Source organism: Pollicipes pollicipes, unplaced genomic scaffold (genome assembly GCF_011947565.3).
Source record: "Pollicipes pollicipes isolate AB1234 unplaced genomic scaffold, Ppol_2.1 Scaffold_7231;HRSCAF=8579_pilon_pilon_pilon, whole genome shotgun sequence".
NCBI classification, from domain to species: Eukaryota; Metazoa; Arthropoda; class Thecostraca; order Pollicipedomorpha; family Pollicipedidae; genus Pollicipes; species Pollicipes pollicipes.
In genome coordinates, this window is record NW_023597034.1 from 12,300,993 (window position 1) to 12,328,005 (window position 27,013).

The 27,013-nt window shown below is 53.8% G+C and overlaps 1 protein-coding gene across 1 annotated transcript; it reads left to right on the forward strand.

The window, feature by feature from the left end:
- The first annotated feature begins 79 nt into the window (after positions 1-79).
- Positions 80-26,369, forward strand: LOC119109397 (kinesin-like protein unc-104). Its single transcript, XM_037233011.1, has 20 exons — positions 80-180; positions 2,411-2,484; positions 2,852-2,946; positions 7,906-7,985; positions 9,393-9,559; positions 13,079-13,257; positions 13,933-14,044; positions 14,549-14,692; positions 16,519-16,676; positions 16,982-17,121; positions 17,328-17,366; positions 19,472-19,597; positions 20,372-20,424; positions 20,995-21,161; positions 22,479-22,525; positions 23,618-23,721; positions 23,959-24,074; positions 24,500-24,674; positions 24,834-25,027; positions 26,336-26,369. The coding sequence occupies exons 1-20, from the start codon at positions 81-83 to the stop codon at positions 26,367-26,369; spliced, it is 2,304 nt and encodes a 767-aa protein (XP_037088906.1). The 5' UTR covers position 80.
- The last annotated feature ends 644 nt before the right edge of the window (positions 26,370-27,013 follow it).

The window sequence follows — 27,013 nt, forward strand, 5'->3', positions numbered from 1 at the left end:
TACCTGCTGGACGTAGCTGGGCGAACCGGCCGACATGTTTCGTGTCTGTGCCGCCAGGCGTCGCTGCGGTCGACGGCGCCATGTCGTCCGTGAAGGTGGCCGTCCGGGTCCGGCCCTTCAATGCCCGCGAGGTCAGCCGTGAATGCGACGGCATCATCGAGATGGATGGAAACACCACAAGTGAGTGGAGTCCCTACATTCTGCATCCACTCTGTTTGCGCAGCCCGTCGGGCACTTGTGTACGTGCACCTCTCGCAAAGGACTCTTGGCGTGGCTTGCCGACTATTCTCCTTATTCCTATTCCTTTGTCTTTTTGGGTGATTGATTCCTATGTTTTCGCCTCCTGTGGCTATTCCCTTCCCCACGCATTTATACTTGGTTCATTTAACCAGTCAATGTACATTTCACAAGTGTGTAGATCGTATTTGCGTCCAGCTTCACCTGGACCTGACTCTGACCTGATCTGACCTTCACATAACATTCAGGGAATTCATCGAGCATTATCCGGACCATCCCTGGACACCAGAAAATAGTCAAATACTGAGCCGATGCATGACCAGTACCTCCGTTTTGGCCCAATGAGGGTCCATTGTTGTCTCGTGCCTGGGGGCGAGTTATCGCCCCAGGGGTGCGACGGGGTCTCGGGGACAGAAGACTTGTGTCGCGGGGCGCGAGAGACGTCAGAGAAACACCAGTGCCCGCCCCTGGGAGGGAGTTGTCACCCTTGGGGTGAGACGGGGCCCCAGGGGACAGAAGACTTGTCTCGCGCCGCTCCTTGTCCTTGTCCTCGCGCTCCTTATGGACCCGTCCAGCGCGTCGCTCCGTGTCAGGAAGACGCCAGTGCCCAAGCGTGGGAGGCTGCCTCGGCCCACCCGGCGAGCGACACCGGCCGGCGAGGCACCGCCGGGTCGGCCTGGTCCGCCGGGTCGGCCGGGCCGCCGGCGCCGCTGATCGATGCCGGTGACGCCGTCTGGACGGGCCGGGTCCGGCCGGCGACGCCCGTCGCTGGTGCCGCGTGAGTCAGCAGCCGTGACGCGCCGGACGGTCCTGGGGGTGGCGGCCCGACTCGGCGGCGGCAGGCCCGCGGGCCGCCGGCCGGGGGCCGGCTCACGCCCCGTCTAGCCGCGCCGCGCTCAGGCCGTGCTTTCAATTACGCCGTTTAGTTATGGGAGTCAGTTTGAAGCAAGAATGCGATGAACCTAAGCTCGATTCATTGGTGGGCTGAGGAAGAAGCGTATAATTGCTCTGTGTGGCCGTACTACCGCGAGCGACGGACTCCGTGAATGCGTGCCCGTTATTGTCAAAGAGCTGGGACGGGTGTCGTCGTGACAATATACGTATATATATTATGTGCATATATATACATACATATATACATATATATATATATATATATATATATATATATATATGTATATATATACACATGCACACACATATATATATATATATACATATATATATATAAATATATTGCTACCAGATTTCCACAATATACCATAACAATGATGAGGCCGCTAACATATCCTGTCATATCGTCCCGTATCTAAGACGGAGGAATTTGACTACTGACCCTGAAGCCATGGGTCCCCTATCTCGCTTAAGCGGTGCTCGAGCTCAGCACCCCTTCTCATTGAAGCGGCGTTCGAGATCAGCACCCCGCCCACTGAAGCGGCGCTCGAGATCAGCACCCCTCTCTCTGAAGCGGGTCTGGAGATTAGCGGAGCACACCGCGCGTGTCCCCGCTGCCAGTCGGCAATACCTGCTATTCGAGCTCGCCGCCAGGCGTGACTCTCCCCGGCATCACAATACCCATCTCTGGGAGTGTGTTTGTCGCGTCTCAGCGCTCGCGCCGGCCGTCTCGCCAGCAGTGGTGGCGGGTAATGAGCCCGTGCCCGGCTCCGGGGCGTCAACAAGCCTGCCCACGTGCCTTGGGTGACCCGGGGCTGAAGGCAGGCGTTGTGTGCCGCCGCACTTTTGGGACTGCTCAGGGTCGGGCTGCTTGTTAGAAGCTCGCACAATCACGCAAGGCTCGAATAAAAAATGACGCGTTGTATTTTTTTAAGCGGTTGGACTTCTTGTTTCCTGTGCCATTGCTTATAAGGGTAAAACAACACCGGACCGGAATAAGTCAGAACAATTTAAAGGTCTACATTGGCTGGAAGGCCGGACGTATCGCATCCGATGTGGGATTATCAAGTGTGGCGCTATTAAGCCAGCTGACTGTTTGCTGACCAGATCAGATCAAACTGGCCACCGCATATTTTTGTAAGATATGACCCTCAAGGTACCTATGGAGTCTATACAAACAAACAATCCTTGGGCCTTATAATTAGTTTCAATACGTGGCTTGCTGGTGCGTGTGTGTGAGCCCATGTGGAACTGAGTCTTACGTAAACGTCTGTTTCAGTTATCACCAATCCGAAACAAATCAACGACAACATCAAGAGCTTCAACTTCGACTATTCATATTGGTCAATTGAGGTAAGCTACACGCGGGTGGCTCACGAATTACCACTTGTGGGCCGAATGGTGGGTAAGCTGTCTTCAAAGAGTTAATAGTGAACTGGTGACAGCAACGGCCTCGCCTGACAGCGGTCACCAGGTGCTGGTGACAGTGACGGTCTCGCCTGACAGCGGTCACCAGGTGCTGGTGACGTACGGCCTCGCCTGACAGCGGTGGCCAGGTGCTGGTGACAGTGACGGTCTCGCCTGACAGCGGTCACCAGGTGCTGGTGACGTACGGCCTGGCCTGACAGCGGTCACCAGGTGCTGGTGACTGTGACGGCCTCGCCTGACAGCGGTGACCAGGTGTTGGTGACGTACGGCCTCGTCTGACAGCGGTCACCAGGTGCTGTTGACTGTGAAGGCCTCGCCTGACAGCGGTGACCAGGTGCTGGTGACAGTGACGGCCTCGCCTGACAGCGGTGACCAGGTGCTGGTGACGTACGGCCTCGCCTGACAGCGGTCACCAGGTGCTGGTGATGCCGGCCGTCATGGCCTCATTGGTCGTAGTCCTCGTTGGTCGTTGGTCGTAGTCCGTACGGTCACGCACCGCTTCAAAGCAGATAGGTGACGTTAAGCCATCGAGTGCCTTGTTGTGGTCTTAGCAATGTTTTCAGGGTGCATTATTGTTACCTCACTTGTGGTCCTGGCGATATTCAAGGCTGTGAGAGTGCTGTGCAGCTCGGTGGCGGGTGTGAAGTGCGTCATATTAAGTTTTGATCGCTTCGACACAAACCATATGTCAAAATGTTACCAGAAGGAGACGAGACTTTTTTAACACATTTACCATCCCGGCGGTTTTGTAACAGGATGCTCATAACATTGAAAACACAAAAACTGCTTGGCCGTCACTCAGTATTCTATGGGTACGCATCCGACAGCGCTTTCAGCTCAGTACTCTAGGGGCGTTCCATGGCCCCTGCCCATCCGACAGCGCCCTCAGCTCAGTGCTCAAGGGGCGTTCCGTGATCCCTGCCCGTTCGACGGCGCCTTCAGCTCAGTACTCTAGGGATGTTCCGTGATCCCTACCCGTTCGACAGCGCCTTCAGCTCAGTACTCTAGGAGTGTTCCATGGTCCCTGCCCATCCGAAAGCACCTTCAGCTCAGTGCTCTAGGGGTGTTTCATGATCCCTGCCCGTTCGACGGCGCCTTCAGCTCAGTACTCTAGGGATGTTCCATGGTCCCTGCCCCTTCGACAGCGCCTTCAGCTCAGTACTCTAGGGGTGTTCCATGGTTCATGCCCCTTCGACAGCGCCTTCAGCTCAGTACTCTAGGGGTGATCCATGGTCCCTGCCCCCTCAACAGCGCCTTCAGCTCAGTACTCTAGGGGTGATCCATGGTCCCTGCCCCTTCGACAGCGCCCTCAGCTCAGTACTCTAGGGGTGATCCATGGTCCCTGCCCCTTCGACAGCGCCTTCAGCTCAAGTTTTTTCATGTAGCTATGTATCTTCGTATCGCTTTACCTTGGTTTGGCGCTCATCTTTTGTTCGGTTCACAAAACATTTCTGGCGTCAAGGCCATCCTTGTAGGCCTGACCTTTTAGCAGGTCTAAAACTTTGTTATGGGCTGAGTCTTAGGTACACCAGACTGATAATCGGCACATGAAACCTTTGGAATTTCTAGCTTTTTGATGCTCAGTTCCAGTGCCCTTGGCGCGCAGTTCCAATTCAGGTGTGATGGCTTTTTATAATGACGTTTGGCGAGATCGAGCCACACCAGGACACCGCCATCGCGGAGGTAGGTTTGGATGTATCTGCTTAGTCCTCACTAGCAGCGTTTTTCGTAAGCTTGCCGCAACATCAGCGGTACATTGGTACCATCCAGGGAAAATTGCTCTCACCGTCCTTTACGATGACCGCCGGTCTTGCACTCCCCATAGGGCTCATTCAAAACCTTGCGCAGTTGGTTTTTTTTGTCTTTTTTTTGGCCGCAGGCGACCCCCGGAGCCGCTTTGCCCATACTGGGGTTTCGTTCGGTTCGGCTTGCAGAGTACATGGAGTTCCGCTTGCCGCAAGCTGTTTTTCCTGTGCGTATACTCTCCCCTGGCGTTGTGCTTTTAAAAACGGGTGCTCGCGGCACTCCTATCCCTACATTGATGTCAGCCATTTTGGTAGGCACACATCTCCTTTCTGTTTGCATTTTCAGTGATATGATTTGATCGTTACGAGAAAGAGCCGTAGAAGGCGCACTACGCCCTTGCTTTCTGCCAATTATGAATGCATGAGTGTCCTGACATTTACCTGGGCATGGAGTGCTCCTTTTCTCTTAAGGAGCCTTTTTCCATAGGGAAACGAAGCTACATCCACAGGTGTGAAAATAAACTTGTTTTAAATTTTCGCATCGGGTTTTATTTTAGATAAACTGCCCTCTGTTCATAACGTAAGGTCCAGCAAACTCGCTTGAAATGTGACTTGTAACCCGGCAGTATGTACAATGAACCTTTTCAACGCTCACATATGCAGTGCTGAGTGCAGCTATCCTGTGATGTTCTACCGACTGTGCGGTTCTCTGTACTGATGTAGATCACAGCTTTTCTCTGATTTTCTACCGATTGTGCGATTCTCTTCACCGCTGTAGATCACAGCTATCCTCTGATGTTCTACCGCCTGTGCGATTCTCTTCACCGCTGTAGATCACAGCTATCCTCTGATGTTCTACCGATTATGCGTTACTCTGCACCGCTGTAGATCACAGCTATCCTCTGATGTTCTACCGATTGTGCGGTACTCTGCACCGCTGTAGATCACAGCTATCCTCTGATGTTCCACCGATTGTGCGGTTCTCTTCACCGCTGTAGATCACAGCTATCCTCTGATGTTCTACCGCCTGTGCGGTTCTCTTCACCGCTGTAAATCGCAGCTATCCTGTGATGTTCTACCGATTGTGCGGTACTCTTCACCGCTGTAGATCACAGCTATCCTCTGATGTTCTACCGACTGTGCGGTTCTCTTCACCGCTGTAAATCACAGCTATCCTGTGATGTTCTACTGATTGTGCGGTACTCTTCACCGCTGTAGATCACAGCTATCCTCTGATGTTCTACCGATTGTTGGATTCTCTTCACCGCTGTAAATCACAGCTATCCTGTGATGTTCTACGGATTGTGCGGTTCTCTTCACCGCTGTAGATCACAGCTATCCTGTGATGTTCTACCGATTGTGCGGTACTCTTCAACCGCTGTAGATCACAGCTATCCTGTGATGTTCTACCAATTGTGCGGTACTCTTCACTGATATAAGGCGTCGCCTATGGAACTCTTTGTCCATCCCACCTGCTAATTTTGGGGGCAATTAAGGCAACATACGCACCCTGTTTCCCTCTTATTGCTCGCCTGTATCGTTGTCAACGGTATAATGTAGCACTGCTTTTGCTCCGTGGTATACGCCAGCATTGGGACCTATTGTCAGCCGACGATAAGCTGGCATATGCCATGCGCTTGTCGCCTGACCTTTAGATCAAAGCTTTGGCCGCGGTCAATGCCCTCGGCTTAAACGTCACTGGCGCCCAGGCCCGCTGCATGGCCTTTGGTGCATGGCTGGGGTTTAATCCGGACGCTGCTCATCCAACGGATCGGCTAATCTCAGCGAGCCAGCGTTATCACTGCTTCACCGAGACGCGCTTCTTGTCCAAAAACAGCTGTTCTGGTGAAGGCCACCCGTTATTTTCTCGATCTCGGTGTAATGGCCTTGTTTGGCGCCTCTGCCCGCCGGAGCCTTGTTTGGCGCCTCTGCTCGCCGGTTATCGACCGGTCTATTTCGGTGATAAAGGCCCTGAGCGGCACCGGCCGCGTCAGACCTCGGGAACCTTTCGAGCACTAGCGCTCAGTGGCCCTGTATTGAGCGAGTGCCACCATCGCCAACCCGTCACTTAAGACATATCCCGCTGCTGACGTGGGCGTGACGCCGACTCGTGACGTCACGCCAGACCACGCCCCGACGACTCGTGCCATGTGCGCTGTTAAGGCTGGAGTTCACAGCCACCGAAGATCTCGGCACAGGTGATCCAACGCCACGTGGAAGGACGCATGACCTTATAGTGCAGTAGTTAACACCAACGCATCCTCTCATCCTCCGGAAGTTAGACTACAATGGTGGAGAGGGCGTGATGATCACCAAATGCGGTATGATATTTGTTTGCCGGTGGATGACATTGTTTGTAAACAGGCATTGTCTTATCACTATTTGGAGCTAGTACTGAACCCAACACAAGTGATCTGTTTGCTCAGACTAGTAACTTCGCAGCCTGCTGCTAGATGTGAATATGCTATGCTGTCCAAGAACGTATGCTGTTAAAGATTTGGTCCAAACATTTTGACTGGACGAATTTGTGGGATCGGCGCCCACCCTAAGCAGTTGTTGTTGCGTAACCCTGACGCTACCATCGAGGAGACCCGCGCCGATGGCAGCATTTCAGGACGAAAGCTTCACCTGCCGCGACGTTCGGTACGGCCTGTCCTGCCCACCGACGTCACCTGACCTAGCGCCGCCACTGCCACCGACCACAAGCCGTCCCAGGCAGGGCCCAATAGCAAGCACCTGACGCGAGTCGAACCCACCCCGCCACGGGTGCATGCATCGAAATTCACGCCCCTTATCAAATAAGCTCCTTGGATGGGGCGTATTTGACACAGGTCGCCAAACGATGCGCTGAAAATGTATATTTCGGCTGATGTAGGTATCAAACCTTGATGTGGGGGCATGGGCGGACAGTGGCAATGAACACGCGTGTTATTCTACACTGTCGCACCAGAGCTGGAGGTGATCAGCTAGTGGCCATGAAATGGTCATGTAAATACATGTGATCGCCATGACTTCGAGAAGCTAGTTGTGTGATGCAGGTGAACTCACTGGTGCAGGTAATATATTTTCGGCGCTGGTAGTTAACTGAGGGGCAGCCAATATGGACCAATACCTTGGCAGTTTAGGGCCATGCTGTCTGAATGGCTGGCTATCAGTTGACTGGTTGGTGTTGCATTCTCAGACATCGGCGCCCCAGTTTGCCTCCCAAGAGCGGGTGGCTGTCAGTTGACCGGTTGGTGTTGCATTTTCAGCCGTCGGCGCCCCAGTTTGCCTCCCAAGAGCGGATGGCTGTCAGTTGACTGGTTGGTGTTGCATTCTCAGCCGTCGGCGCCCCAGTTTGCCTTCCAAGAGCGGGTGGCTGTCAGTTGACCGGTCGGTGTTGCATTCTCAGACGTCGGCGCCCCAGTTTGCCCCCCAAGAGCGGGTGGCTGTCAGTTGACCGGTTGGTGTTGCATTCTCAGCCGTCGGCGCCCCAGTTTGCCATCCAAGAGCGGGGTGGCTATCAGTTGACTGGTTGGTGTTGCATTTTCAGCCGGCGGCGCCCCAGTTGCCTTCCAAGAGCGGGTGGCTGTCAGTTGACTGTTGGTGGTTGCATTTTCAGCCATCGGCGCCCCAGTTTGCCCTCCCAAGAGCGGGTGTACCAGGACATCGGCGTTGAGATGCTGGATCACGCGTTTCAAGGTACGTTGCGTCAAAAGCTGCCCCGGCGCGCTGCGGATTGATTGTTGGGGGCTAGGGTCACGTCATGCCCTGAAAGGTCGCTAGATCTCGAGCAGCCTTCGAGGTCTGTCTTTATCGTTTGACTAAATGTCGTCCTGTGACACAACGTTAAAAGTAGATTGAGGTCCGTGACTACGGTGATTATTGTGAAGCCAAGTAACCGATTGTGTAGTGTTTCATGTCACTCGCGCTATGCTTTGGTCCATTACGGAAGCTCGTCCATTGCTCCTGTAAATGTATGCGACCAGCAAGCGGCGGGCATCGCATTGCATGTGCATAGCGTGATAGCAATCCATTCCGTGTGCATGAGAATGACTGCGCTTGTTTGTTCAGATATTTGTTGACATGTACGCACCCATTTTTATGCCTGCGGGATTTCGAGTGGATTGAGGCGGGTTTGTTTCTTTGTCCCTTTCGGTAACCTTTTTATAATGCGTCGGGAACAGCGTTATAATGCGTTTGGTGGTAGTGACTGTTCCATAGGGAAGCAAGCATTCCGAACCGGTTTACGTACGTACCTTCCGTTCCACTCCGCCACACCAGCCGAGGTGTTGTGGTCCCCGTTTCCCAGGACAGTGGCCTCACATTCCGACTCCGTCCACTTTTATGATTGCGATCATTCTCGTCACGTGCCGTTGGCGGTCATTGCGATTCCGACGGGCGAGCGGCGGCGGCCGATCAGCAGCTGGATGGTGACGACGGGCGGCCGGTGAGGGCGTCGAGCCGACCTCTCACCGGCCGAGACGCCGCCTGACCTCCAACTGACCTTCGGCTCCGGAGTCAAGCGCCGCTGCCCTCTGGGCTGACGTCAGCTGGCTTGATCGACCCGACTGCGGTCACGCCCCACGTGAAATGGCGTCCTCCCCCGCTCGCAGCCACTATCAGAGCCGGAGTCAACACCGGTGACGCAGCGCTAGCTCACACAGCTGATGAGCACAATCCAGCGATGCGGTTCAGCAATGCCCTGACTTGCCATTTGTCTCCAGGATATGTCGCAATGTCCTGGCACAGCCGATCCGTTGTGTACTGAGGTCGCTCGGTCCATCAGCTACGTGAAGCATATCGTGAAGTTTTTCGGACATCTTTCTGATTAACCAGTATGGCTCAATACTGCTTCTAAGCTTTTGATGTGGTGCGTATTCCGTCGCTAGTTCCCATGTAAATCCCATTGGCGCGATGTGAGGTTCGGGGCTGTTCCTACACCTCCAAGTACGCGCCGCTCTTCTTGGGCTTTCCTGTAGTTAATAATGCAATTATTCACATCTTCTCGGCGTCCTGGACGTTCCGTCCATTTGAAGTCAGTACATCGAACGACAGTCTTCAAACGCCCTGGACAAGTCCTGATGCATGCCTTTGATCTGCACACAGGTTACAACGTGTGCATATTCGCCTACGGCCAGACAGGGGCCGGGAAGTCGTACACGATGATGGGCAAGGCGGAGCACGACCAGGAGGGCATCATCCCCAGGATCTGCCGCAACCTCTTCCAACGGGTGTCCAACAGCAATGACATAGACGCCCAGATATCGGTGGAGGTTAGTCTAGACCAAACTAGACATTTTACAGTCCTAAACCTCCATGCCAATAACAGCTGGCTCACCCGCTTCAAGCACCAGATTGATCGCTGACCTATGTATGGCAATGTATCGTGGGACAACAGCCTCCGATTCGCCCAGGGGCAGTGTTCGAAAGTGTCGCTGGCTGCATGGCCGCACTTACCGCCTGTCGTGGGAGGGGCATGCGACGCGGCTATCTGGACCACATTGTCATTGTATCTACTCCGAGATGGCTCTTGAATACCGCAACTCTAAAAACCGGTTTGTTTGTGCGCTGAACGTCCCATTAGCGTACCTTGCGCTAGAATGCCTTCTGTCTCGTGGCTGTGCAGACTCCACAAGCAGTCGGCATTTTGTGTCTGGTTGTCCCGGCACCGAAATATTAGCACTGTGGTGGCGCTTTAGGAGATGCCAATGCATAACACCTTCGCAGCGGCTTAAGCCGTGGGGAGGTCACAGGGGGCCCGTGCCCCCCCCCCCCCCTCCCCCACTCTCCCTCCCTTAGGTTCCGAGGTGCCGAAGAGCCCCTCGCGACCAAGGATTTAGGGTCCAAAGAGCTGGCTGGAAATTGCATTAAGGAACCAGGCGCGCAGGGCTCGGCCCCCAAATGTCAGTCAGAGGTCACTTTGCGATGGGAGCACCCTGGAGCTCTATGTCAGGTAGGCACTACATTTACCGAACAGTCGGCCCCGTGTCGGTCTGGGCATGACGGCCCATTTCCTAAGCAGGGACACAGGCGGAGCTGCGATTTACATCGGTCGCGACGCCGAAGTCAATGAGGAACCGCTGCATTGGTCTGGGCTCCCCAGTGCATAACAGGGGGTACTGTAGGGAGGTAGGGGGTACTGTACTGCGCTGGTGAGAGGCCCCCAGTCGCCCACGGGTGGTGGTCGAGGCGACCCGAAGAGGGGCCGAAGGGTCTCTTGGGACTGACGATTCATGACTATGAAGGGCCTGAATGTAAGGTACAGTGCTGGCTGTAAGTCACTTTTGAAATTCCGGCTCGTACTATAGCGGCCGATGACAACCAGCACCGCACAGCTCGCTTCGTGTCGGCAAGTGGCTTCGAGTCGGCCAGAGGCCATGTTCGAGGTTACCCGAAGGGAGCCCAATGAGGGGTCCTGAGGGCCCCCTCCAGTCAGCCAGGAGAACCTTTGCTAAATAGAGAGAGGACCGGAACAGGACCCAGACTTCAAGAGGGCCTCTTGCATTTGTCGGGACCCTCTGACAGCGAAAGGAGATCAAAGGTTTTAGTGTGAAAGTTTACAATGAGACAATGGAGGGCCCTGTGTCAATCAGGGCCCTCAGTACCGAACGGGGTACCTCCACCCCCGTACCAAGTAAGGGCTTTTGAAGCTCATTAGATTCTGAGCGTCAATTATGGGACCAACTGCGGCAATTGGGGAACTCGTTGCTCCAGCAAGGGCTTCTGCATCGACTGGGGCCAACTGTCCCGTTCAGAGGGCTTCCCGCGTCAGGGCGGGGCCGACCCATGATATGTCTTTTTAATGGCCTCCGGATCGCCCAAGAGACACGTCTCCGTGTTGTCAGAGGGTTAGTCGGTCCGCACCCCACGCTGGACGGAATGGCTCTTCAGCTTTTGGCTGGGGCGATAGTGTGTCCCCTAGTATTCTATCCACGGAGCCCGTTAACCAGAAAAAAAGGTAATGAGTCTCACTGGTGTTCAACAGAGTAGATTAAAATAGCGTCAACAGTGAAAAGGGCCAAACAGTCTACCTGAGGTCATTCACTCTTCGCAAAGTCGATTTGTAAAACAAGTATATAAAATATTTTGAACCTAGCCACTCGCAGCCTTATGAGCAAGAACAGCTATGGGGTAGCGTTTTCTGCAAAGCCAAACGCCGTTGCCCGCTTCAGAGAGCACCAGGCGGCGGGCACCGGGCACACGAGAGCACCGGGCACACGAGAGCACCGGGCACACGAGAGCACCGGGCACACGAGAGCACCGGGCACACGGGAGCGTTCATCGTGACATAACGCCTCCGGAAGTCATCAGGTCATACGCTTTAAAGCAGAACTTCGTAAAGTCATAAAGCTCATGCGATTTGGGCGTGCAACTGATCTTGATAATTTGGGGTTATCTTCTGAACAAATTTGCTATTCAAAACACAGCAACACGAAAATAAATTTCCTGCCTTTACTCTTCCAGCTCTACCGCAAGATTCCATCACCAAATCGCAGTGCTGTAAATGCTAATACGTTCCGATCATCAATCTGTAAATGGCACAGGTGAATGCCTTGAAACGTTCAAAGGCATTTCACATTCGACAGCATTTTCGACCGTTCGTTGGCCCCGGCTTGATTTTAGCCGCAGGGCCAATGGCACGCGTCCCACGGTGACTGTTGCGCCGGCCGTCGAAGTTTTTATTCCTAGAACTTGCGAGCGCGCATACCCAAATCTATGTTAAATAATTGCTCTCACTTGTCGATTCTGACTGAATCTGACTGAATTTGACTGAATGTTGAGCATAGTCAGAAGAACATCGGGTGGCCATTGACCCCATTTCTTTTTGTAACCTATGTTGACGGACCCTCAATATCTCTATAGAACCCAGAAAAATTCTGGCATAGCATCTGAACTTTTGTTTTCGAAAGAGCTCACTGAACCGCGGCAAAATAAATAACCCATTTGTCATGATAAGTGCATTGATCGAACCAGCCTTGCACGTGACTGGGAAAACGAGCGTTGATCTGGCGATCCAATGCTCGCGGGCAGCGTCTGCCTCTCAGAGCCGTGCTTGGTGCGCCGAGATACAGACAGCTTGCTAAATTACGACCTAGATCTGTATCTACCTCAAGGCACTGCATTAATGCTAGTATTAACCATTTCAAACCAGTTCACCCAAATGCCAGGCACAAATTTTCCATAAAATTGAGTTTTCTAATCTGTTTGGCGATATCAACATGCAGTCAACAGGGGATAAGTGCCGGATGACCTAACGGGCGTCTAAAAACAAACTTTAGCAGTGAGTCTGAGTAACTCAGCTTGCTCGGAATGCTTGATCCTTTTTATTCTTTGCTTTACTATCGAAAATTGTTGTTGGCTTGCATACCAAATGATACACAAGCGTACGCCAGGAAAACATTCCTTGGGAAGTCCTGCTTGTCTTGGGAAGAAGCCAGATCTGCAACATCGTTATCATTCAGTTACAACCCAAGAGAAATTATTCATGTGAGGTAATTTAGCATCATTGTCAACATCTATTTATAATAGGGTAGCACCAATCTGGCTAAGAATTTGACCTGAATTTAAATTTAACATTGAACTGGATGTGCACATCTCCTGATGCGTACGTCATGCATCACCGCACTTTTCGTACGATCCTTCCGTCTCCCTTTTTTCCCTGTCTATCGCTCACCAAGGCGCACTTTGCAGCAATAAGCACATGTTTTTTGGAGCACCGGCATATCATTCAAATTGGGAGTAGCCTTTATGCGGCGTCGCCCACCGCTGACCGCCCTGCGTCTGCGCCGAAGGTCAGCTACATGGAGATCTACTGCGAGCGCGTCCGGGACCTGCTAAACCCGAAGAACAAGAGTCACCTGCGCGTGCGAGAGCACCCGCTGCTGGGACCTTATGTTGAGGACCTTTCCAAGATGGCCGTCACATCTTACGAAGACATCCGCGACCTTATGGACCAGGGCAACAAGGCGAGGTTAGTCCTGCGTCGCACGGGTTTCCTGGAAGACCACTGTGAACACATAGGGCTGCTCAGAATAGCGTTTAAAAGTCTCGTCTCGGCTCAATCTGTCAAACGCCACGAGTAGCCTCCTGGGTCCCACGGGGACCACCAACCAGATCGACTTCGAAATCGCCGCTCGTCCGTTGCCGTCTCCCATTGAGCGTTTGGCAGCCTGAGTCGGCCCTCCTGGCTGGGCTCTCAGGCCGGTGCAAACGTTCGGCTGCCAGGAATGGCGGGTTTGGCTGGGAGACAGACTTCCCACCACACACTGCAGATTGCGCAGACTCGGCTGTCCAGACTGGCCACCCGTGGCCGGACTCGGCGTGGTGGTCTGGCGCTATATTGTGCCATACAGTGTACCCTCGCCATATCATTACAAACTTTCGCACCACCTGGGCCCAGATTCTGTACCACAGCTTTCCAAGCTTGGGCAGTCGGATTTCATATCTCAAAACAGCGACGTTGATGATCGTGCAGCCCTTCCACCACAGGTGTCGGGATTACCGCACGTGGACCCCACGTTGCTGGGCCCTGCTGACCTTCGGGCACTCCCACCAGACGCTGGGATTGCCGCCATGCCGCTGACATTACCGGGCTCTGCTGACCTCCGGGCGGCCTGTACTGAGGGTCCGTCCGCTCTGCTCACAGAACGGTGGCTGCCACGAACATGAACGAAACGTCCAGCCGCTCGCATGCCGTCTTCACCATCATATTTGCCCAGAAGACGTGCGACCCCGTCTCGGGAGTGGAGACAGAGAAGGTCCGTACTTGGTTTGGAGGAGACGTAGAAGGTTCGCACACTCGCAGCCGTGAATGCCGCTCGGAGAGGCGTGAATGCCGCTCGGAGGGGCGTGAATGCCGCTCGGAGGGGCGTGAATGCCGCTCGGAAGGGCGTGAATTGCCGCTCGGAAGGGCGTGAATGCCGCGTCTATTGCGTGAATGCCGCGTCTATCGTGTGCTCGCAGCCTGTAGAAACTGGTTAGAAACAGCCATTTGCCCCGTGTAGTGAAATGCATGCGTGATTTGAAGCTTCGCCTAAATTTCAATTCGGTCGATGCTGGCAAAGCTTCAGCCGCTTTTCTAGACCCGGAATGTTTGCGCAGCGTCCATGACCTTGTCACGAAGATGTCGCAGTTTTCAAGATAGGGGGAGGGGTTAGGGTATTGTCACCACTCGGAACGTACCTTGCGTGCGATCAACATAGGCTGACCTTCGCACAAAGTACCTTTGCTCCACATGGGCTGACCGAATGCCTCGATGCTAGGTCAGCAAAATATCACTGGTGGATCTGGCGGGCTCAGAAAGAGCTGACTCTACGGGCGCAAAGGGCACCAGGCTGAAAGAAGGAGCCAACATCAACAAGTCGCTGACCACTCTGGGGAAAGTCATCTCAGCGCTGGCGGAAGTGGTGAGCGTCCACTCAGCAAATGACTTCGTGGGATGCGGGTATCGGTGACTCATTCCTAATCGCGTTACCCCAATACAGCACCTTACTCCGCTCAGTTCTCCAGTGTGATAGACAGGGCTGAGCATGTCAAGTATTTCCGCAGACGAGACCTGGAGTCAGGAGGAGCTTTTGTTGGTTTTTTTTTTAAGGGGAAGTGATGCACGTCCTCACGCCCCTTTTACGAAGCACCAGCAGCTGCACTTAGGATATTAGCGTTCAGGGCCATGGAGCAGCCGGTATTTGAGCCCGAACTAGCCACGTGAGAGCCCGATGCGCTAATCAGTTGATCATTCCAGCCCCAAGCATGAGAGTCTGTGCCGCACATTGTCAGCAGACGCTATGAAAATGGGCAGCGGTGCCGTAGTACTGATGCTGCATCCCCCCTCCCTCGCGGCAGTCCTCGGCGCCGGTAAGTACCGCAGACTCCAGTCCCTCAGACCTGCAGACAGAGTCCCCCTGCTGACCCGGAGCACCAGTTCTCGCCCGATAGTCAGGTGGACCAAGCAGCCACATTACTATCAGACCTGCCTTCCCAGCCGGTCTCTTGCCGGCCATAAGCACTCTGTGGCCCGTTCTACAACAAACTTTTCGGTCGTTATCGTACTACATGATACGTTTTATTAGCCTAGATCGGCTGGCGTCCTTGTTTTCCTTTTCGCCTGACCAGTACGTACATTCCAACCAGGTCGCCGAGCGGCGCGATGTCATTGGACCATTGGCGCGAAGCCCCAGCCCCGCTGGCTCCGGGTAGCCGTATGGACACCTCCTTTGGCAATACGACTGTCCCTTGCTAGGCTAATCAATGGACGTGGCCATGTGGTCTGAAGTGTAGAGGAGGCCACGTTCTTATGACAGTTGTATTTGAACCGCATGTTAAAATAGACTTTCAATGCGTGAATAACGCCATGCACGTGCGGACTGGGATACCCGTACGGACGCTATACGCGAATGCATGACCGTCTTTTGGTCTAATACGCCAGGCGACTCAGTGACATTCAATTTGCAGTGACATCCACCGAATAGCGGTCTTTGGGGTGGTTCTGGTTCTCGTGATGCGAGTGATTAGTTCACTGCAATGGGGATGTTTGAGGAGCTTCCTATGGTAATGAGCGAGCGAAGAACGCCAAAGCCTCCGCCGTTGAAGGACCTATAGCGCGTTGGGCTGTACGTATTTCATAAAGCGGGGCATGGCAGGCTCGGCTGTAAACGCAGCGTCAGCCTACTCGTAACCCTGCAATATGCCGAGCTCGAACAACGCGCCAGGGGCTGTCGCGAACCGTCGGGCCCGAGCTGAAGCTCCAGCCGGCGATGTATGTGAGATCTTGCCGAAATGACCGCCATAACCGGAGCTGCCGTCAGTCAACCGAGGCAGCCGGCAACCCCGCTGGCTGGCCATGCCACAGCCCCCGATCACCGGCCGGCGAGTGTAGGCTTATTGTGCGCCCGAGCGCGGCGACCCCCACATTTGGACGAGACATGCCGTCCGTTCAGAGGTCACGGAACCAGACCGTGCAGAAACTCATGCTAGAAAGCATACTTATAGGCACCAGTGGCCCACGTCGTTTGCTATTTTCACATGACACACAAAATGGAACCAGAGCTGCATGTTTTGTCGGCAAAGAAATTGCAAGGGCGACACAGCGGCCTGAACTTGGCCTTGTGTGATCATGTGAGTCAGCTTCATTAGGTCGCTAACGATGCGCTATCACAAATGAAGAAGTAGCTCTGGTGGCCCCCTTGGTTAGCAAGGGGAGCGGTGTCGGCCTGAGCTGGCGTGTGGCCGACAGGCGTCCAAAAAGAAGAAAAAGGCCGAGTTTATTCCGTACCGGGACTCGGTGCTGACCTGGCTTCTACGTGAGAACCTGGGCGGCAACAGCAAGACGGCCATGGTGGCTGCTCTGTCGCCGGCCGACATCAACTATGACGAGACGCTCTCCACCCTGCGGTGAGCGCCCCTGGTCCCCGCCGGCCGGCCGTGTTGCCCCCATGGTCCGGTGCGCCCAGACACGGACCCTTCGCACTCGATACTGCTCTAAAAAGGCGACCTACTGCAACTAGAATTTAGGTTTTCGTATGCAGTTGTTTTTGGCCGGTACCCGTCATGAGTTAGAAGTTGTTGCTATCGCAAATTTTTCGTGCGTCGCTTGTCTGTGCTTTCCCCGTACCAATAGCACAGCCTTCTACACAGCTGGGCTGCTGACACGTTCGGGTAGAAGACGAACGGCAGTCCACTGGGCAAATGTTCGACAGATACGCGGACCGAGCCAAGCAGATCATGTGCAAGGCGGTGGTGAACGAGGACGCTAACGCCAAGATGATACGCGAGCTGCGGGAAGAGATCAGTCGACTGCGTGATCTGCTCAAGGCCGAGGGCGTCCAGGTCGAGGAGGGTAAGCGGCACACGATGAGCTGTGGGGGAGGGGGACGAGGATGCACCCGGTGACTCGGTGGCAAGGTCTCTTGGCTGGCTGCTTGCTGGACTCACTTGTTCTGGGGGTTTAGCCGCCAGGAAAGGTGTTCAGAAACACTTGAGTGGTCTACGCAAGGATATATCATGACAGTTATTGACACTGATAATTATCCTGCGCCATTTCAGACGGCAGTGTCATTTACTCGAACGATAGACATAAGGCCCGTGAGTAGCAACGGTCTTCCGCCTATTTGTTCTGCAGCTTGCATCGCTTTATGCCAAGTTCCGCTATGTAGGCTCCGCTATCGGCCGTTATGCATTGTCTTCAGAATCGGTAGAAGAATAGGGGGCGGTGACAGATATCAACGTGTCGCCTCTCGAGTTATCCTTCTCGCCGCGCCACTGATATATGTGGTGCTTTGTTGCTAGTTATGCTTTCTGCAATAGTCGATTGTGAGAATTTGCATTTGTACATGTCGTTCGTGGTCGCAAGCCGGAATCATGATTATCAAGAACAGCAAAAACGTGCTGCCTTTAAACCGAGCTGTTGGTTTATGTCGGCGTGCTTTTCCGTTTCATAGTGATGGTAGTACTGACATTTACTCGCCACCACAAGCGGTAGGTGCCACTACCAATCAGAACTGTCGTCTGATGCAGCAAATATGCGCAGCAAAAGAGCACCACAAGTATCAGAAGCAAAGCGAAGGTGACCCGGCAGCCAGACCATCAATGTTTGTAGCTATCCAGTTCAAAATTGCGTAAGTTGTTCAGTGCATTTGCGAGGAACATTATTCACATAGATAAAACGGCAGCAATCGCCTTATTCCTCGGAGGAAAAACAGGAGAGTGAGTATATAGCTGGATTGATATTTCGGCAACTTGCCTTTATGAAAACAAAAGCAGAAACTTCTGCTATTGTTTCAATAAAGACATGCTGTCGAAATATTAACCCATCCTATATCTCCATCCTCCTGGTTTTTTTTCGAGGAAAAAGGGCTATTGCGACTGTCTCAGCTATCCAGTTCAGTCTATGGACGCCCAACACTGCAGGCTGGCGTTCCATTTCTCCGATCATCACGGCCTGTATGTGCTGATGTCAAGATGAATAGGCGTTCTGCGCGCAAAGCAAACTGACATCCGTGTTTTCCCTGATTTTGAACCCGCTAGGCTGCAAGTCTATCTTTGCAATGCACAGCACCTTGCTTTGCTCATTGTGAGCGGCACCTATGTGTAGATAGGTGTGGCGCTCCCACGGTGGTTAGAGCGCAGCTACCGCTTATTTTGTCCACCGTCGAGACCCGGGGCGGCGGAGTCCTTCCCACTGCGGTGTCGAACGATCAATCACTTTGTGGAGACCGCCGAGAAACTGGTAGTGATACACTTGCGAGTATGCTGACTCAAAGCACTTGGGCTCTAGATCTGTCAATATAAAACGGGCGAGCTTAGATTTTTACGTTTTGTTTGAGACGACTGTAAAGATGTCTGCTGTGTACCCAGCCAAAGCTACCCCAGTTGAGGCCAAGCTCAACGCATTCTATGGTGCTAGTATCACTAAAGTTTTTCCTGCGCACAATGTTTGCACTCGAGACAAAGGTCTCAAACATAAACATTCACTAGATGTTTGCAATCGAAACTGCAGGTGCACTCTCATTGTAGGAGGTATGCAACAAATTGAGATTTCTGCCCAAGCAACGTAAATCTACATTGGTTTAAGATAGAATTATAGTTCATTTAGTGGCCTTTCGAAACCTTCTGTTAAGCAGGGTTCATTTTGGTGGCGTAATGTGAGACAAACGCCATGGGGCACCTCGCCATTTCATATTTTCCGCCGCCCTTTAATGGAGTCTGCGCGGCTGCCTGGCTGGTATGCTGTTTTGTGACGCCTGCTGCGCCACACCCTACTTCACGAAGAAGTGCTTAATGTTCTGCGTGGTGTGGCTTCCAAAGCGTTGTCGCTGTTCACCTCTTCGAGGCCATGACCACATGGTCAATAGCTTTTCGAAGGAGGTTCGTGTGTTAACTCAACCCCATTTGAGTGGTTGCGGATTGTAATGGATCTGACGCACACAAGGTAGCGTTGTTAACGTCGCCAACAACGTGTGCCACGCAAGGCACGCGTTGTTGGCGCACGTGTGCGTCAACAACGTGTGCATGTGGTAAACATTTACGTGTTTCAGCTGTCAAACAGAAAAGTGCCAGGGCTGCAGCAGGTACTGGGCATTGGTGAAGATACCATTCATCCTTCAGTCACGCCAACGCTGTCGTGTGTGGCGAGACGAAACCGGAAGGGGTCCGCAGTGCTGGGCCAGTGACATTACGCCGCTCCCCAGAGGAGCTACGGAACAACGCCATGAACCAAAGCTGCACGGAGGAGACGGTGAACGCCAACCCGGCCGAGCCGCCGTCCGCCAAGGCTGCCGTCCATCAGCTGCAGGTCAACGAGAAAATTATGGCAGGTCGGCAGACGGTGCTTGAGGGCATGCCACCACTCCCGCTATAACGGCCGGGGCTGGTCTGGGGCGGAGCCAGAACGGCTCCACAGGTGGCATTGCAGCTTTGAAAGATAAGACAGTAGACTCTGGTGACCTAGCCCGGTGAGGGGGGCTTCGGTGTCCTCATGTGACCTCCTCTGAGGAGTTGAGAGGAGGACGGGGTGAGAGTTTTGGTCAGAACCGGCCGGACCCTCAGCACTGATGGGTGACGGTCGATCGCTTGGGCCAACATCGACCAATGGCTTTGCGAAACCCTCTGACCCTGGCCGGCCTGCTCACATGCCGCCCAAAACAGGTCAATGTTCGGCCATTCTCGCCTCGATACCTGATTCCACTGTGAGGCGCCATTTTAAGAGGAGATCTGTGAGCGATCCGACGGCCATTAGAGTCGTGACAGCTATGTGTCGTCAGCCGGCGAATGGAAGCGCTTCCCATTGTTGGAAATAGTAATCGGCTCACTGTGTAATAGCTGTTCATAAAGCGTGGCGGTATTCTGCAGCCACTATTATCTGGTTGAGACTGAGTCTTTTACGAAAGTTAACACGCACGAGGTAATGAACCATAAAAGGCTCAAAGATTGGCCCTTACTCAACTGAATTTACTGCAGTGCAGATTGACACGCGATGGAAGTAGGCACCCTATCTGATCAGACGGTATTTGAGCGTCGCGTTTGCATACACTTACAGCTGGTGTGCGCGTGACAGTCTCTACTGGTCTCTTGTGCTCGTTTTTTGACAGAGCTGAATGAGACCTGGGAGGAGAAGCTGAGAAAAACAGACGACATGACATTCGCCGGCATAGAGAGACCGTGTTCGCCGAGATGGGCATCGCCCTCAAGGAGGACGGTGCTACTGTGGGCATTTCTCTCTCAAAAAAGGTAATGTTAACGCCACTCTGGTTGCACCATCAAATTCAATTGCCTTCAACGTTCATTGACTTTGACAGGAAAGCAGGATAACGGCCTTTGCTGTGGACTTGGAGACCTCAAGTCCAAGACCAGCAGCTGGAGGACGATTGAGCAGTGATTTTTCAGGGCTGAATAACGTTTTATTTTGCATCGGTGGCCTCTAGGACTTGTGATGCTGCTACCAACAACGGTACATAACTAGATGCAGAAGCTCGTAAAGTCATTGCACCTGCCGATGGTATGCCCTGAAGTGCTGGCCTGAGCTCTGGTGCTGGTCTAAACTCTGGCGCTGGTCTGACTCTGGTGCTGATCTGAACTTTGGTGCTGGCTGAACTCTGGTGCTGGTCTGAACTCCTGTGCTGGTCTGAACTCTGGTGCTGGTCTGAGCTCTGGTGCTGGCGCCGTCGCGCTCGTGGTCCGTGCTCTCTCCAGCCGGCTACCTGTGCCTCTCCAGACGCCGCACCTGGTGAACCTGAACGAGGACCCGTCCATGTCCGAGTGTCTCATCTACTATATCAAGGAGGGCATCACGCGCGTCGGCTCCGCAGAAGCCAACATACCGCAGGACATCCAGCTGATCGGCCTGCACATCTACAACGAGCACTGCATCTTTGAGAACAGGTCAGCCGTCAGGGGTCGAGGGCGGCTCAACCGCCATCTCGAATGATCTTGAGATCTCGCGATCGAACCCCGTGGCCTGGTTTTCCAGGAATGCAGTTCGACCACAACACCATCGCAGCACTGTGTCACGGATCCGCGCTGCAGCAGGGGTGGGAGCGACTACAACACCATCGCAGCACTGTGTCACGGCATCCGCGCTGCAGCAGGGGTGGGAGCGACCACAACACCATCGCAACACTGTGTCATGGCATCCGCGCTGCAGCAGCGGTGGGAGCGACTACAACACCATCGCACACACTGTGTCACGGCATCCGCGCTGCAGCAGGGTGGGAGCGACCACAACACCATCGCAACACTGTGTCATGGCGTCTCCCGCTGCAGCAGCGGTGGGAGCGACCACAACACCATCGCAAGCACTGTGTCATGGCGTCCGCGCTGCAGCAGGGGTGGGAGCGACCACAACACCATCGCAACACTGTGTCACGGTATCCGCGCTGCAGCAGGGGTGGGAGCAAGGGAAAGAGAAGGGTACGTTCAGCTGTTGAAGTCGTTGTAGTTACACTGAGAGAGGCGTGGGAGCAAGGAAAAGAGGAGGGTACGTTCAGCTGTTGAGGTGGTTGTAGTTACGCTGAGAGAGGAGTGGGGGCGAGGAAAAGAGAAGGGTACGTTCAGCTGTTGGGGTCGTTGTAGTTACGCTGAGAGAGGGTGGGCAAGGAAAGAGAAGGGTACGTTCAGCTGTTGGGGTCGTTGTAGTTACGCTGAGAGAGGGGTGGGAGCAAGGGAAAGAGAAGGGTACGTTCAGCTGTTGGGGTCGTTGCGATTGCAGCGATAAACTTCCCTCTTAGCGCCTCCGGTTCGTGATGAAGTGCAGAGCGTTAGCATTGTCGCAGACGTCCTATGTAACGGTGACGTTGGTGAAGTCGTTCGGCAGCGGTGACCGCTTCTTTGCACAGTGCTCGCATGCCTCTGAAGAGAACGTATCCCGCTTCCTATGACGGTCAGCAGTGAAAGGAGCAGAATGACCAGAAGGGAGACCAGACGTGCACATGTTCCCATCCAAGGCTTATTCCACCACGGTGTCGTTGTGATAAACTCCGGCCCCATCAGTTCCATCAGTGTTTTCTGATTCTGATAAAATGACTCCTACCTGACTATCCATCCGAGTCAAATACATCTTAACCACACATAGTGTCACCGTTAGTTGACTACTTTAAAGATGATTGGGCTCAACGTGTACATGCGTTGTATAAAGCAACTCGTGATCTTCGAATCCTTTATTAGTTTTGCCGTCTGATTGTGACCATTCATGTCGTCCAGGGAGGGCGTGGTGATGCTATTCCCGAACGAGGGCGCGCTGTGGTTACGTGAATGGCCGCAGCGTCTGCCAGCCGCTGGTCCTCACCGCACCGGTATGCCGGGTCATCCTGGCAAACCACGTGTTCCGCTTCACACACCCGAGCAAGGTCGGTTGCTCCGGCCCTCTGCAGGTGCCTCGTGCGCGCCACGCCCGCAAACCGTAGCACATGCCGCGGCATGTGGCGGAGCATTGACGGTCATTGTCACAAACTACTCACGAGAATGAAGCATGTTTCTCATGTATGGCCTACCTTTGAAAGCGGTTCCCGCCCGTCGCGCACCTAACTTTTTCCGTTTTTGTTGTCGACAAGTCAGATTTTTGACGAACTTCTTCATTGGTCATTGAGTTAGCTAATGCGTGTTGTTCATATGTTTCACGCCGCTGAGCGTTTTCAGCATGGGAGAAGCGAGGCCGGGCATTGGACGAGTCAGCACCGTCTGCGGAGTCCCTGGACTGGCAATTTGCTCAGGTGGAACTGCTCGAAAGCAAGGTATTGACCCGTCGTCGTCAGCCGCCCGGTGCCTGGTCGCTCTGACGCTGGTCATGCCAACCACACCAAGGCTGAACACTACAATGCTTTGAAAATGGGCTGTTTCTTAGTTACTTTCAGTGATAAATAGTATTTTACCCAATTAGTTGCATAGTGGTGCCAGTTCAAAGCTACTAGCTTAACTTATATTTGTCCAGGACTGGTTGCGATTGTATCGCAGTACTAAGCTTAGAGATGTTCAAGAAAATCCGCCCTTCGATAAAAGGACAGAGCGTTTCCACTGCAGTTAACACCAGTCAAGCTGGCGAGAATGCGTTGCAGAAGTTCGGGAGCTTTGGTGTGAAAATTGCGGCTGTGTTTGGTCAAAACGTAGGCACGTGTGTTTTCATTCCAACTGTTTAGATACGCTAGCAAGAGAACCAGAGCTTCTACTTGTCACTCAGAGTAACCCAGATTCACTCAGATGTTATTCTTTTCCCCAATGTGCGACATTTTATTGGTTTTACGCTTACCAGAGTCTAGCAATTCGCATGATTTGAACATAGTGTTAATATGATTGGCATGATTTCATCTGAAGTGTATAACAAAGTGCCGGTTCATTTTTTGAAGGCATCGACCTGAAGAAAGAGATGGAGAAACGCTTGGAGAACATGGAGGAACAGTTTAGAAAGGAAAAGGAGGAAAGGAAGAAAGAATATGAAAAGGAGCGACAGGTATCGTTTTGGGAGACATGTGTGCACGCTCACGTAGATGATCACCAGCTCGCTTCGTAACAAATCCTGGAGACCTGGTTTCATAACGGAGTCGACAAGTGAAGCTCAAGAATGTTAACCATATCTATCTCGCTTATGGAAGGCGATTTATTGTAATTGTCCCCTGAGGGCAAACCATCACGCGGTTCGTAGCTGATTTGTCCGCTGCATGAGCTTCACCATTTGTCTTTTTTTCAGAATTACGAGGCCCGGATAGACGCCCTCCAAAAGCAAGTTGAGGAGCAGAGCATGACCATGTCCATGTACTCTTCCTACACAAACACCGAGGAGCTCAATACGGAAGACGACATATACGGTACACATGTTGGCTGCTGATGACGTTCAGCATGCCCTATGACAGTACCTGTGCAGAAGCTGCGCTTGAGCCGGCGCGAGTCGAGTGCCTTTCCTTGTAATTGAACGTCGTGGCTCTAACGTTCGAAAATGATGTGACGTGCATGCTCTTAAGAGCTACTTCGTTGATATTTCTCTAAAGGGATCGTAAGGTGACGTTACGCGGCAGGCCATTTCTGTGTTAGTTGGCAAACCTGTAGTTTCTGAAAGGGACCATTTAATTTATGTGATTCTCTATGACCAGGTGAGCCTCCAGTTCCGGAGAGAGAGTTGTCTTGGAGTGATTCCATGCGATCCAGCTGAGCCTTGTCACAAAGCGAACCCGCTGTTCGAGGGCGACATGCCGCACAGCAGGGCCATGCAATCCAAGTGCTGCTCTTTCCCCCAGTAACCCGCTGTTCGAGGGGGAGGTGCCGTGGACAGAGCGCGACTACCAGCTGGCGGCCACCTGTTTCCAGAAGTGGCGCTTCCATCAGTTCACCTCACTCCGCGACGACCTCTGGGGCAACGCCGTTTTCCTCAAGGAGGCTAACGCCATCAGCGTCGAGCTTAAGAAGAAGGTGAACATCGCGGCGCAGGCGTGACGCCCCAGCCGAGTCCACGAGCCTAGTCGGTCCTGTCCTGCGCTTGTATTCAATGGGTTAGCTTGTATCGCCTCGAATGCAGTTCCAGTGTCGGCGCCTCTGACGGCCTGACGCTGCCCTCTGTCGCTGCCACAGGTGCAGTTCCAGTTCACGCTGATGACGCACACCATGTACAGCCCGCTGCCAGCCGACCTGCTGTCTTCCGCCTCTTCCTCCTCCGACGAGGACGAGGAGGATGCACTGCACCCCACGTCGCGCACGGTGGTCGCCGTGGAAGTGCAGGACCTAAAGAACGGCGCCACCCATTACTGGAGCATCGAAAAGCTGCGGTACGTGTCAGCCGGCTGTGGCATCCCAGCAGCTGACGTATGTGGTGCGGTCAGCTCGGCGTGGCGCGGCGCGGCGCCGTTTGCTGCTGTTGCCTGGCGCATCATGGGTAGCGGCGAATGCGGGGCTACCCGAGTCCGTGACGAATGCGGCGAATGCAGAATCAGCAAATACATGTCGTACGCAGCTCTCAAATGATAGCGCACTGTGTATGTATCTGGTTTATGTTTTGTTAAGATAAGAGATGCAATATTTTGGGACCATGGTACCTGCAGCCCATTGTCAGCACCGGCGGTACTGCATCGGAGTTTGGGTTGACAATGCCAGTACTTTGCCGGTACTAGGTCTGAAATTAAACACATTTGAGGCCAGAGCCACTGCTGGAAACGGTAAAACGTGGTTGACTCTAACCTGACAAATATTTCTGTAGGACGGTGGCGGTACAGGGTCCGTGTCAGGTTTTATAGCTTGTGCATCTCTAATCCGAATGTTGAGACGCGCTGGGAGGGGTGGGGCTGGGCGGCGTCGCAGCAGGGCGCCTCCTCCGCTGCTCTGACACGGTGCTGTGGGCGGTGCTGCCGTAGCTGCCGGCTGGAGTTGGCGCGGCAGAGCCCAGCCGCTCTCCGGGAGGAGGCGCTGAGCCCCGAGACGCCTGACCTGCCAGCTGGCGGCCTGCTGGCCAGCTGCCTGTCCGGCCCCCGGCGCGGCCGACTGCCCGCTCTGCCCGGGCTCGCCCCTCAGTAAAATGTGCGTGTGCACTGCACAGACAGCCGACGGCTGCGGGCTTAGCTTGCTACACGCTGCAGTGCTTCGGTGCCGTCCATCGAGCGCCCTCGCCGCCAGGCCCGCAGCGACTGCCGGCAGTGGCGATGCCAGCTGGGGGCTGACGCACAGCATCGATTATCGCGGCCAGTGTGCGGCTACTCGCTGATATTAGACGGAAAGCTTGTATGAGCCAGGTCACTGAGCTAGATCCATGGGCCTCGTCGTGCTGCGATGTCGAGACCAGACTGGAAAGTGCCGGGACTGCCAGCGCCTGATCACCGCTGCCGACACGATCACGCGAGTCCGATGGTGCCGAGATGTCGAGACCTGACTGGGAAGCGCCGGGACAGCCAGCGCCTGGTCACCGCTGCCGACACGATCACGCGAGTCCGATGGTGCCGAGATGTCGAGACCTGACTGGAAGCGCCGGGACTGCCAGCGCCTGGTCACCGCTGCCGGCATGATCGCGCGAGTCCGATGTGCACCACGTGGCCTGGGGCGGGTTGAGCTGCTGGCATGACCCGTGTGTCCTGGCGCGTCCTCAGGGCACGCGGTGTCGGTCAGTATCACCAGATGTAGGGTGCCGCGATGACAGGGCTTTGACAGAGCTAGCGTTAACTATATCTTGTGGCGCTCTGCCGACAGTTCCGTTTTTTGTGTTTTTGTTTTTTTCGGAGCAGGGCAGTCACGTCCTGGGAATGAGGGACATGACCGAGTGGTTAGCGCCTTTTCAAGGTCCGGGTTCGAACCGTGGTTGCGCCATGGCCTCTGAGTGTTAATATGGCTTCTCTGCAGCCGCTGGTGCTCCATAAAAGGGAGCACGAAGACGTACGTCACGTTTACGTTAGAAAATCCTGGGATTTAACATAGTTTGGTGACATATGCTTTTGATTTCCGTGGAACATTAACGGTTGGGGATGGCCGGCACTTTGACAAATAGTGAGCAAAGCTTAACAACCGCATTGTAAGCCCTTGCGTGAGAAGTAAGAGCGCCTAACGCCTAACGCCGTTCTATTAATCACTCGATCTGACCAGATGCGGCTCGATCTGACCAGATGCGGCTCGATCTGACCAGATGCGGTGGGCGTCATTACAGAGGCGTGCCGCGGACTGGTCAGAGAACGCTGGTCTCCTGTTCAGCCTGAAAACGTATGTGCCAAGGCCCATTGGACGACTGCCATCTGTTGGATAACGCGTCGCCCATTCTTGCCGCTGGTTTGGAA

Excerpts from the sequence above, each read along its gene's own strand:
- LOC119109397 (XM_037233011.1), top strand. The coding sequence starts at position 81 with ATGTCGTCCGTGAAGGTGGCCGTCCGGGTCCGGCCCTTCAATGCCCGC. Across the intron at positions 14,045-14,548 it reads CGGGAGTGGAGACAGAGAAG|GTCAGCAAAATATCACTGGT; the intron begins GTCCGTACTTGG and ends CCTCGATGCTAG. Across the intron at positions 22,526-23,617 it reads CGAGGGCGCGCTGTGGTTAC|GCATCGACCTGAAGAAAGAG; the intron begins GTGAATGGCCGC and ends CATTTTTTGAAG.